We start from the raw sequence: 12,548 nt of genomic DNA, 5'->3' as shown, positions 1-12,548 counted from the left end.
GGAAACTGTTGGCTAGCTGTTTCTAATTCCTTTGTTTCAGGCAGCAGCAGAATTAAAACAGCCAGAGTGTCAAGAAAGAAATTGAATACACCTCTGAAAACAGTCATAATTAATTTATATTCCCCAAAAGCAGTAGAATATTGCTTTTAGTTTTTTTTATTTTACTGCCAAAACTTGTAATGCCTTTATCCACTTCTGAGGGTCAAAAAAGTACTTGTTCTAGAAGTAAAAATTAGATTCATTTGAAAAAAAGCTTTACTTCTAACTGAAGACTTTCATCTGAGAAGGAATTTCTGGCTCTCAATGTGCTGTTTTTGAAATTGAAATCTATCAGATGTTCTTTTAATTTGCTTTATCCCACTGCTGGAACTCCTTTTTTAAGTTTTAATCATTTGGAGGCAGCAGAATGTTAAAGATTGAAGATGATTAATTTATAAGGAAGTCTACATATTTTTGTGCTGATTTTAGATCTGTACTGCTGGGTTTGTGCCTGCAAGAGAAAGTATTTTCTGCTTTCTGCCTTCAGATGAAATGCACTAATTTCAAATTTATATTCCTCTAATTGTTTACATATTTTTCTAGTTTTAGAAGTAGATGGGGTGGTGGCGCAGTGATAAGCATTGCGAGCTAGGACCCCAGGTTCAATTCCTGGCATATTTTTAGCATGGAGTTTACATGTTCTCCCAATGTTCACATGGGTTTCCTTTGGATGCACCAGTTTCCTCCAAAGACATACTGGTAGGCTAGTTGACTTTTGGGAAAACAGGTTGTGGAATGAGAATGTGTGTGTTTGTGTCTGTGCCCTGTGATCCTGTGATGGACTAGTGTGTCATCCGAGGTATACCTTGCCTGGTGCCTTTTTACTTGCCATGATAGGCTACAACTGCCCTGTGACCCTATATTGGATAAGGCGGGTGAAAAAATTGAAAGGATGGATAATGTGATCTTCTGAAAAAATTAAAAAACATGTAATATACTATAGCCTAAACACCACTACACTGAAAACAGTCATGCTTATCACAAGGCGATAAAATACTAATGTCACATTTATGTACGCCACAGTTTTCCCTAACTGAAACTGCAATATTCTGATTGAGGTCTAACCAATGCATTTCATTGTAAAATTTGACTTTCCTATATTTATGTTCTACATATTTAAACATATCCATGTATTTTGTGACAATTGTATTAGTTCCCCACACTTCTTGTTGAAAACTATGGCGAGTCTAAACTCAATTTTATTTCTTGATTCCTTTCTGTATTGCCTTGTAATTATGCACATTAAATTTCATTTACAACATATGTGCCAAATCTTCAGGTATATTTGTGTCCTTTTATATTACTTGTTCTGTTTTTAAATAGTTGCAGTATCACTTATGTGTTACCCATTGTGTTACCCATTAGAACAATGACACAGATTATGAAGAGGATTGGCCCTAAAAGTTTATAAACTGATATGTTTCTAATCACCCTAATAGCTTTTCTTGTTTTTTTATGAAAAGCTTTCTGAAAGTACAAATATAATTTGTTCCTGACATTGTTTAGTGTGCAAAGAAATCAAGTAGATTAGTTAGACTAGACTGACCTCTTCTAATTCCGTTCCTACAGTCTCCTAGAGTTCAGTTTTCATTGAGCTCTTCTGATTTTGATCTTATGATTTCTACATAATTTTAGATGTAATTGAGGGAAGGCTGTTTGTTCTATAATTTCCTAGAAGTGTTTTGCCCCCCCATTTTATGAATGTGCATTGCCTTACTTCCTATCAGTAGATCCATTTTTGGAAATAAGAGCCATATGAAATATCCTTGTGAGTGGTTCATAAATAACTTAATAATTTCTCCATTTCTTTGAACACACTTGAGTAAATACCATCTGGTCCAGGCAATTTGTTTGAAATTCTCCGGGTTGCTTTAACACACTGCCCTCTGATATGGTGAAATTATTTAGAGCTGAGTGGGATTTTCTTTTTACCTGTGGCTTGTTATATAAATGTCCTCCCTTGTTAACACCTGAGTAAAGTTATCATTGAAATCTTCCACCATTCCCTCATCATCTTTTATAATAGATACATTTGTATCCTTAGGCACGTATGCTTTACAATATGCATACTGTAGTTTAGACAGTGATATTAGAATGAAGGAAAATGACAATTATTTTATGTTGGATTCTTCAGTTACGTTTAGAATACTGTAAAACTTTTACTTTCAATGCTTTGGACTACTGTGGAGACGTTTGTGTTACTTTTTGAAAACAGCCTTTTAAGGCAAAGTTTTTGAGATATGTTCTGGAAGTGCCCGAGCTAGGGTTAGGGTTAGGGTTTGAACAACACCTGGAGATTTTATGATGCATTTGCTGCGCTCAAGGATGCATTTGAAATGCAGGAATAGTGTTGTTTTTTTCTTCCCCCAAAAAATTAATTAGGCCCAGTTTTGCACTTTTTGTGAAGTGCGCACCTGTCAATCAAAACAGGTGAAAAATCAAAAGTTTGAAAAGACACTTTCTAAATGCTAAACTCTCTTACTTATTGCATTTTAACCTGAGAGAAAACATAAGTTTAGCTACACTTGAGTGTTATTTGTAATTTTGACCTGTAGACAGCACAAAACATGTTGAATTCATTTGCTATTCCAGCAGCAGGTAATGCAAAAAAAAAATGAAATACTGGAAAATGAAAGCAGATTCACAACAGTTACATTTAGAATACTGTAAAACTTTTACATTTGCTGAGGTCGTGGATGCTTTGGAAATGCAGGAATGTCTTGTTTTGCTGCTTCCTCTATAAATTAAATTGGTCCAGTTTTGCAGTTTTTGCGCCTGTCAATCAAACTGGTCAAAAATCAAAAGTTTGAAAACACACTCTCTACATGCTAAGCTTGTCACTAAACAGTTCTTTCCAGACCCTATGCTGACGATACAATCTGGGGTAGTGAGAAAACACGGGGGGAAAAGTCATGCAGGAGACGGGAATGGAGAACAGGGGGAATGTCCTTGGTGCTCTGGTGTCCAGGGGGAGTGAGTCTGGAGCAAACAATCAAGGATTGTTGAAGAAGTCCAAACGGGGAATGCAACACACATGCATAAGTCCATGTCCAGGCGATACATCCAGGAGATTAAAAATGGGAACCGGGTTGGGACCAGTGGGGGGAACAGGAACAGAAAGTTAAAAACATAATGGAGCCAGACGTATCAGGACCCGGGCTCACATGAACCGGGAGTCAATGTAGAGCCCCGATTATCGTCTGCGTCTGGCTTTTAAGGGTGAACTGAAAAGGGGCTGGAATAAGGAACAAGTGCGGGGAATGAGGCAGAACGAGGAAGGGCTGGAGCGCCCTTAAGAGGAGGGGTTTGCGATCATGACAAAGCTGACTTAAGTTTTGTATTTTAAACGCAAGGAAAATGATAAGGTTGGGTAAACGTGGATTTTTTTAATAATCCTGACCTGTAGATCTTGATTTTATTCGTCATTCCAGCAGAGAGTAGCATGAAAAACATACTGGAATATTAAAGCAGATTCACATCCGATACATTGAAATGCCATGAAACTGCCACTTTAAGTGTTCTGGAGTAGTAGGCTCTTTTAGGTATACTTTTGACCAAAGTGTTGTAAAGCATTGTTCTTGGTATATGTTCTGGAAGTACCCCTCCTAGGGTTAGGGGTTAGACATTTTGTGAAGCATTTTGCTAGACTTGCATGTTATTTTTAATCCTGATCAGACGGCACAAAAAATGTTGATTTTATTCACCATTTCAGTAGCAGGTAACACGAAAAAGAAATACTAGAGAATTAAAGCAGGGTCACAGCAGTTATATTTGAAGTGCCATAAAACTGCTACTTTCAATGTTTTGGTCTCCTTTGGAGTCATTTGTGTAATGTTTTGAACACAGCATTTCAAGGAAAGTTTTTTGCTATACAATACATCTCCTTTGGAGGTATGTCATAATGTTATTTGCATACATTAGCAGTCATTAGGATTAATGATTATATGGAAGTGAATGAATTTGGAAACACATGAGAACTGCTTCTTGTGCCATTTTCCATGTGTTAAGTTGCAGCTGCTGCCATTATTGAATAGTGGAAGTGTTCCTAACATGCAGTGAGGGTTACTTACTATATGAGAACACATTACTGCTATTACTGTATTCATATTGAATGTACAGTAATATGCTTCATGCAGTTCCACAGGAGTGATCTAGTTGTGTTGCATATAATCAATTTTCACAGTTTCGTGACTCATTTGACTTGTTGTGCAATGTAATTGGTTTGGATGGGATTGTGTGAAACAGATCCGTGAAGGAAGTGGCACAACATGGAAAGATTAAAGTGATGTGAGCTGTTTGCAGAAATAAACTTAGGCTTTGAAATTGTTGACACTCATTAAAATTGCCTGTAAGGTATTTCTTTTGGCCCAGTTTCTTAGAGGAGCAATGACTCTTAAGCCAATGTTAAGTACAATAGTCTTGGAGATCCAAATGTAAACTGATTATGCTGAGAGAGCTATGCATACAGTAACTCTTTACTAATGCCGGCTCACACTGGCAGATGGCAGGCTGGATAGCAAGGGAACTGTGGTTGTCATGCTGGAACAATACTGTGTCATTATTGTGTCTAAATGGGTGTTAAGGCCAGTGTGTACTCTGTACTATGACCTGGGGCATTGCTGGCACAAATGGCCTTTTCAAATGACCAAGTGTGACTTATTAACCTTTTAGCGTAGGGTTAAAGGATAGTGATGTGTTGCATTTCATCCTTTTTTCACATTAATTTATTTATCCAGAAAACTGTTTCGAAGGTGTCGTTTAAAAAAAAAATACAGTAGATTGCTGCGTTTGTTCTTGTTTTTTTCATACAATGTTTCCATGTTAATACTTCATTATCTGTTAGTAGTAATATAAATAACTGCTTAGAATTCTAACTTTAGTGACTGAGAAAAAGTGTAATGGAATTGTTTTACTTTTTATCTTGAGAAGATGCAGTTTTCCCAGTTAAAGTAGCACTGTACGCGGACAGCGAGCTTAATGGTTTAATTCCTCGAAATGGAAGGTGAGAATTCTGTGAACATTAATGGACATGATTTTCAGCAATGAGTTTGTAGATGAATCCAGTGTTTGAACATGTGAAAAGGGAAAAATACGCTAAGCCTGGGGAAGTGGGATATTGTAGTAAGCACTGCATTTATTTATATATGCTACTGGATTGTTTGCACGGACAGAAATAGGTTTCAAGGACATCACAAAGCATTATAGCTGCACTTGTTCTGTTGAATAGTACTAGGAAACCATGCACATTGAGTCTCGTCACTTCTCACTGACTAACATACTTTAGATGTGATAGATTTGATATCTGCAACGGTTTGTGTGGCAAGACTGTCTTAATGAAAGGTTTGGCACTGCCACTCATAGTGTAGAATTCTGTAATGTAATATGTTCTTTGCTTTGACAAGAATATAAATCCATTCTTGAGACTGTTTCTAAACTGGGCCAGAACTGCATACTTTTCTTGTGAAGGAAGTGACTGCTGCAATCTAACGGTATAAAGAGAGAAAGTGACAACACCCTTCACCAGCACGCTAGGAATGATGACACTGTTGGAGAGACTTGCAGAACAGCTCTGCTTTCCTGTAGCTGTGTCTGAGCTTTAGATTGTGATGTTGGGAATGACTACTGTATCACTCCACTTGCCCGTTCACTTCCAGTGTTAGCAGCCTTTTATCATCTCTTTTCTCACCTACTCCTTTCATTAACACTGATAATTCTAACTGACAGTTTTTAAAGAAGCTATAATTTCCAATTTCATTAATCATTTTGAGCACTCAGTTTCCAAAATCGTACAGTATTTTACACAATTTGCAAGATCTGTTTTCATTTTTGGCATTAACTTACTGTTTCCTTACTGTAATACAGAAAATGCTTGTCTCTCTGGGAGACTCTTCTGATGTGAAAGTGTCACTATGCAAGCGAAGGCCCCAAAGGAATAAACAGTAGATAATGGCAAAAGTGTAGGACTCCATTTCATTTCCATCACGACTGAAACTTCCTGATCACAAGAAGGTAAATCAGATCCTAGAGGATTCCTGTTTTCTTATGTATCAGCTTGATTAATGTAAGGATTATCTTTTTATCACAACATGTTGGTTATAATTAATTTTACATTTAAACTATGGAAAGATAGCTAATAGTCAAAATGGGTGGCAAGATGGTGTAGTGGTTAACAATGCCGCATTAAACCTCTTGGGTCCAGAGTTTGATTCCAGGCTGCTGTGCCTTCTGTGTGGAGTTTACATGATCATCAGTGGTCACTTGGACTTTCTTACAGTTTCTGGTTTCATCTCACATTACAAAGATGTAGCATGTTGACTTAAGTTAATAAGTGTGGTGCTGTTACCCTTACCAGGAAGAAGCAGCTTTCTGACAATGCATGGTGGAACAGTGAAAATAATATGGTGAGTGTATTAAGAAAAATAATCAGGGAAGACATATTAGAGCAGAACATATAATATAACATGCAGGGAGTGATTCAGTATTTGCTTTTCTTGTTAAACTCATTGTTTTGTAGCAGCACTGTGGTTGATTTACAGTAATTGTTTGCATTGCAAACCTAAATATGTGCAATTCTGAAATTGTATGATATAAATATTTCCAAACTAACATATGCATTATATGCTAAAATTATTTATTTTAATATTAAATTATGCTAAACCTGCTAATGACTCACTTTAGTACTGTTACAGGATGCTTCAGCAAAGTCTGTCCCTCCTTCAAGTCTTAGTCCAGATTTCAGTCATACGGTACATGCTCTATCAATGAAAACATAACAGACATGCTAAGGGTTTTCTCTAAGGGTTTACTCTCAGAATGCATTCACACTGTTAGGGGCCATTCCCCAGTTACTGTTTGGGTGGTTGTAAAGGAAACTCGTTAATCAATAGACTTCATTTAATGTTGCATCTATCTGACTAGGTTGTCCTTTTATTAAAAAGAAAAAAAAGCATTTCATTTACAATACCTTTGCTTAAACCACCCTTTCCTATACCTATAAATATGCAAAATATGGCTTTCAAACCATAGACAAAAAGTGTAGCTTTTAGAGCTATAACACTGACTGTAACTCAGGAGTGTGAGTACTGATGTCTAGCTTTCAGAAACATAATGTTATTTTTGATCATTTTCAGAGAATTTCATTCATATGTAAAATAAACTGTAGTAGTTCTTTTAATATCTTTATAAGTTTAACCACTAAGAATACATGCAATCTTGTTTTCTATAATATGGGGTCCAAAGAGTTGCTGTCATTTGTAAAACAGTTATTTTTTCTTTTCTCCTTTGACTCGGTAACACAAGTGTTTTCCTATTTAATGGAGTCCTGAATTCTGTATTATGAATGTTGTTTGATTACCTGTTAAAAGCAGCAAGCATTTAGCCTGATTGCTGAGTGCCATGTAGCGGGTGGTTTCTTTCTGGTATTTGTTATGTACCTGCAGTGGTGCCTGTGCTCAAGTAGTTCAATAAAGAATGTTTCTATGTTTTCTTTTCAGAGCCTCCCCAATTTTGGGTTTCCTGGATGACTATGCCTTTGTGATTGCTGGGCTGTTGGATCTGTATGAGGCCTGTCTGAACCCTAGCTGGCTGGAGTGGGCAGAAGTGCTGCAGGAATGCCAGGATGCACTGTTTTGGGATAAGAAGGGCTATGGCTACTTCAGCAGCGATCCCAGTGACCCTGAGGTGCTCCTGGAACTCAAAGATGGTGAGCTGCTGGAAAGCCTTGAACACCGCCCTTGGATTTCTGGTTAACGGCGACCTCTGTCCTAATGCATGTGGTTAAGTTGCAGTTCAAGGGCTTCTGACAAACCTGATTTGTTGGGCAAATATTGATGGTAAACCTGACTGAGCAGAGTGAAGCCCCACCAGGCAAAAGCAATCAATTTTGAGAGCTTGATTGCTTCTAACTCCGAAATATAAAAATAGCATTGCAGGTTCCCATTAAGTATTTACAGTACATCATTTATACTAAGAGTGTTTTTACTACGTTAGTCAGAAGACATGTGGTATGGTAGCACACTTACAACTCCAGGGCTGTGGTTGTGATTCACACACTGGCTCTGTTTATGTGGAGATTGCATGTATCCTCACGTCTGCATGGGTTTTTATTAGGTACTCTAGTTTCCTTCACCAAAGTCATGTTGTTTAGGTTAAGTGGTATTTTTAAATTGTCCTTTAAAGATTAAGATTTAAATTTAAAGGTATCAAGTGCAGCCTGTATACTGTTAGCACCCTATGCCTTCTGTAATGGGTTCCAGATCAGTATGACCCTGATTGAGCAAAGGGGTTACTGAAAATGGACTGGACAGATAACCAGGAGACAAGAAAAAACTAATGTTATTATTGAATAATGCTGAGAATCCAAATTCAAGACAATTGCTAGAAAAGCATTATTGTACCATACCTTATCAATTTGAGTTTCCCATCACTGCTTCACTAACAGTTAGTTGTTGGCATCTAACTGCCTGCAATAATTGTGTGCACATCAAATTCTCTCTGGATCAAACGGACAAATGCATTCCTGCACCTGATGTTCTTAATCATAATCTGAAAACTGTAGTTTGTCTGTTCATATAAAAGTACAGAAAAACAAACATCCGAAGAAGGCTCTACAAGCAAAATGTTGTGTCTCTTTTCTTTCCTTTGTGTTCAGATTATTCGCTATTATTTTCCAATGATCAATATAAGTCAGAAACTCTGTTAGGGATAATAATTAGGCATTAAAAATGTAGATGAACACCTCAGCCAACTACAACTTCATGCTGTGAAACTTAATTTTGGGATATAATGAACCCTCTTCTGTTCTCACTCTACATGATCAGATGGTATTCATTTAGCTGTACAGTAGAACACAATGAGAAAGTGTAGAGACACCTGATAGCAAATATCTTTGTAAAATCCGTACTATCTACCCACAATAACAATTGAGCACTTTCTACCTTAGGTTGTTGTGCTCCATTCTTCTGCAAATTGTTCACTGTCATCTCAACATAGCAATTCAATTACATATATTGAAATATGCACTGACGGGAGCCCAGGTGTACAATTTGTTTCTTTATTAATTTGGACATTTATATATTTATTTTTAATTTTGGCAGGTTTGGTCCTCCATACTCTCTCAAACTCATTTATAGTACTCTTTATAGCTATCCTGTCAAGATGTTGATTGTGCTAGTTGTCTGCTGTACTGTAGTTCTTGGTTTTTTCCAGAATAATAGAAAGAACTAAAAAGATTGAAACAAAAGTAAGAACTAGAAGTAACGCATTGACACATGAAGTTGTTAATTTTAAGTAGCTGTTCATAGCAGGATGGTTTTAAAGATTTTAAAGATCTAGTACTTTCATAACTCATTTCTTGTGAGTACTGTAATTTTACAGGATGCATTTTATAAGGGGCTAACAATATTCTTGTACAATACAGATAAGGAGATAATAATATTGGAAAATATGTCATGTCAAAGAGAAGACATCAACTCTTGGCAATCCCTGTTGGTAGTGTCAGCAGGGTCTCTGTCTCACTCAGCAATCCTCTTGGAGGCAGAAATGCCTCCTCCATGCAGATAAGACGTAAATCTTCTTTAACAGTGACACATTTGCTATATTGGCAAGTTCCATCAAATGGTATGTATATAGCTCATTGAGGTAAAACCTTATTAAAAAAATTGCAAAATATCGATGGATTATGTTTCAGGTTATTCTTAACATTCAGTTATTTTCTGTAATTTAAATTAGTATTTCCTGTTCCGTTCTTAGTGTTAAACAGTGTGACAGTAGCTTCTCTTGTAGCTCAATAAATAGAGTTTTAAACCCGTTATTTGTTAGCTGATTTTATTCAAAGAAAATTTATTTGTGAGTGGATGCAAGCTACAGGGTAAGCTCACAAAGGCATTAACAGTAAAGAGACAAGGTATGTTAAAACAGCAAGCCTGGCAAGTACCTGGATGGGAGATCTCCAGGGAAAGCTAAGGTTGGTGCTGAAAGTGGTGTTAGTGGGACCAGTATGGGGCTCACTCTGCGGTCTACTGTGTGTGGGACCTAATGCCCCACTATACTACACTATGGGGACACTATACTGTAAAAAGGCGCCATCCTTCAGAATAGATGTAAAACTGAGGTCCTGACTCTCTGTGGTCATTAACAATCCTAGGGCATTTGTTTAAAAAAGTAGGGGTGTCACCCTCTTACCAATCAAATAATCCCGTCCATGAACTGAATTCATCGCTCTGTTCTCCTCCCCACTTAAAGATGATGTGCAGTGAGTGCACTGGTGGCTCTTGTCGCATCATCCAGATGGGAGCTGCATATTGGTGGTGGTGGGAGACCCAATTATCTGTAAAGCTCTTTGAGTGGATCAACCTTACCAAGATCTGACTAGAAAGTGTTAAAACTACTGATGTATTGATTTTGGTGTGGTATATTCAATAACGTTGCTTGGAGGGTTTACCAATATTTTCGTGCATCAGTTCTGAAGCTGCTCTTATTGTATATATTTTTCCTTCTGTGCTTTGTGAATTAAATGTGAATTAACTGCTGGAATACAGTTTTTTTTTTTACTAGACTAGAAAAACCACCCTGGTGCTAGAGTGTCACTTCTGCATTTCTGTCAGATGCCACTTTATGGATTGACATTGGGTCATTTTCCGTGTGTCACACCATGGAGTCTTTAGATACCAGACTGGGGAGTAATGAATTCGGAATTTCGTACCATATGAAAATGTCTGATTTTGTGGTTTATGTTGGATTTAATAATTACATCTCATCATGTAGATAGAAAACATGAATATGTGTTGGATATACAGTACCTAACTCCTGTTTTTGTGTTTGTGGGAGAGTGGGGTATTTGTCTGGCTTTGCACTTTGTTTTCCTATGACACTGCTGTCCTATCCTCCTCTACCCCATAAGCAAATGATGGGTGTGAGGGATCAATTATTTTAGCTTGTGTTTTTCAATGAAACAAATAATTGTACAAAACATGAAAGATGTACTAAACAAATTAATTCACTGGCTTTCAGTTAATCAAGAAAAACAGATTTCACAGCCTGGATGAGATGTTACAGTTAATTTCGTCTGCAAAATAGAAAGTTGTAAATATGTTGTACTGTAAAGGCTTGTTTTGGATTTGACAAATAGTAACTATCAATGTTAGAGAAATGATAGAGAAACTTATTAACTTACTTGTCTGACTACTGTATATATACAGTATATTATAGCTCTACCGTGATGCCTCTATGTCTATTCCAATTGACGCTGGCCTATTTTGGTATAATTAATATAAAATGTTTGACTGCTAGGATCCATAGTGCCAGTGGGGGGACAGCGGAAGCTTGTAGTGCTGCTACTGTTGCAATTAAAGCCTTGTTACATCAGGGGTTCTGTTGTAGCTATTTGACTGCATATGAGGGGTCCTTAGATACAGTAGGAACTTGGAGGGGAGTACTCATGGGACTGGGTGAGGAGGGATTTGTGTAGGATAGTTTTTTGCATTATATTAAATCTAGTATAAATGAAGTTCATTTGCAATTTTAATTGTATCAGTTTTGCTGTGCCAATTTAGAATACATTCTATTAATAAGAATCTATTACAACAAACCAATGAAGAAAGTACACAGAGTACTGCTAGAAATAATATCCATAACTCCTGTCCCATCCATACACTAAGTACTGTATCATCCCAGTTTCTCTGTAGAGCGGCAGCCATGTTTCACGGGCACAGAATCATATTGGAGTGCTGATCCATAACTGATTCTCTATTCATTGTTATTACCTAGGATAATTTTTAATTTCAGAATTAACATTTTATGACGCTTTATGGAAATCAAAGTACTGTATGTAATTCCATATACTGTACCTTTGTGTTGTCAGCTGTCCAGAAATCAAGTACGTTATTTAAGCAAGATTCTCCTCATGTGATCGAATTTTATTGTCTTAAAATGCCATTGTTTTGCCTTTTTTTCTTACTAATGACTTGGATAACAGATTTAGGTCATTTTCTTTATTTACAGTTGCCCTTATTTGTTTTTGAGCCTTGAAAATTATGTTCATCCCAGTTCAGCACTTGTAAGATTGGCCTCATTCCTTCAAGTCTACTTTTCTTTTATAAACTATAAACCCTAATTTTAGACTGAGGCTTTAAAGATTCAAAATATACATCATCAGGTGCAATACTGTGGTCCCAATTTTACAGAGATTTCATTACATGTGGTACTGGTTTTTGAAAAGGCATTACTAGTAGATGTAGTCAAAGTGTCCTAATAGGTGCCTTTACAAACTTGGCTAAGAGGGCATTCATTAACTGTTTCAATCCTATTACGTTCAGCAATTGTATTCCTAAAGTATCCCAATTTATATGTGGAAAGTGGAAATCACCCAGTAATATAACACTATATTTGCTACATACCTTCTTGATCTTATCATGCAGAGACTGCATGAGTCCACGTCAGCGTTAGTTGGTCTATGGCATACTGTACTGTACATCTAGTTCATTTTCAGTTTCATATACTGTAGATACTAA

The 12,548-nt window shown here is 36.9% G+C and overlaps 1 protein-coding gene across 2 annotated transcripts in view; it reads left to right on the top strand.

Moving 5' to 3' along the window:
* Positions 1-12,548, top strand: part of spata20 (spermatogenesis associated 20) — a 129,920-nt gene that overhangs the window by 42,099 nt on the left and 75,273 nt on the right. For both annotated transcript variants that reach the window (XM_006635078.3, XM_015355909.2), the window contains exon 13: positions 7,533-7,741. In XM_006635078.3, coding sequence (XP_006635141.3) covers positions 7,533-7,741 — 209 coding nt within the window. The remainder of the gene's footprint in view (positions 1-7,532; positions 7,742-12,548) is intronic.

Source organism: Lepisosteus oculatus, chromosome 9 (genome assembly GCF_040954835.1).
Source record: "Lepisosteus oculatus isolate fLepOcu1 chromosome 9, fLepOcu1.hap2, whole genome shotgun sequence".
In the NCBI taxonomy this organism is placed as follows: Eukaryota; Metazoa; Chordata; class Actinopteri; order Semionotiformes; family Lepisosteidae; genus Lepisosteus; species Lepisosteus oculatus.
This window is presented reverse-complemented; position numbering and strand designations above follow the sequence as displayed.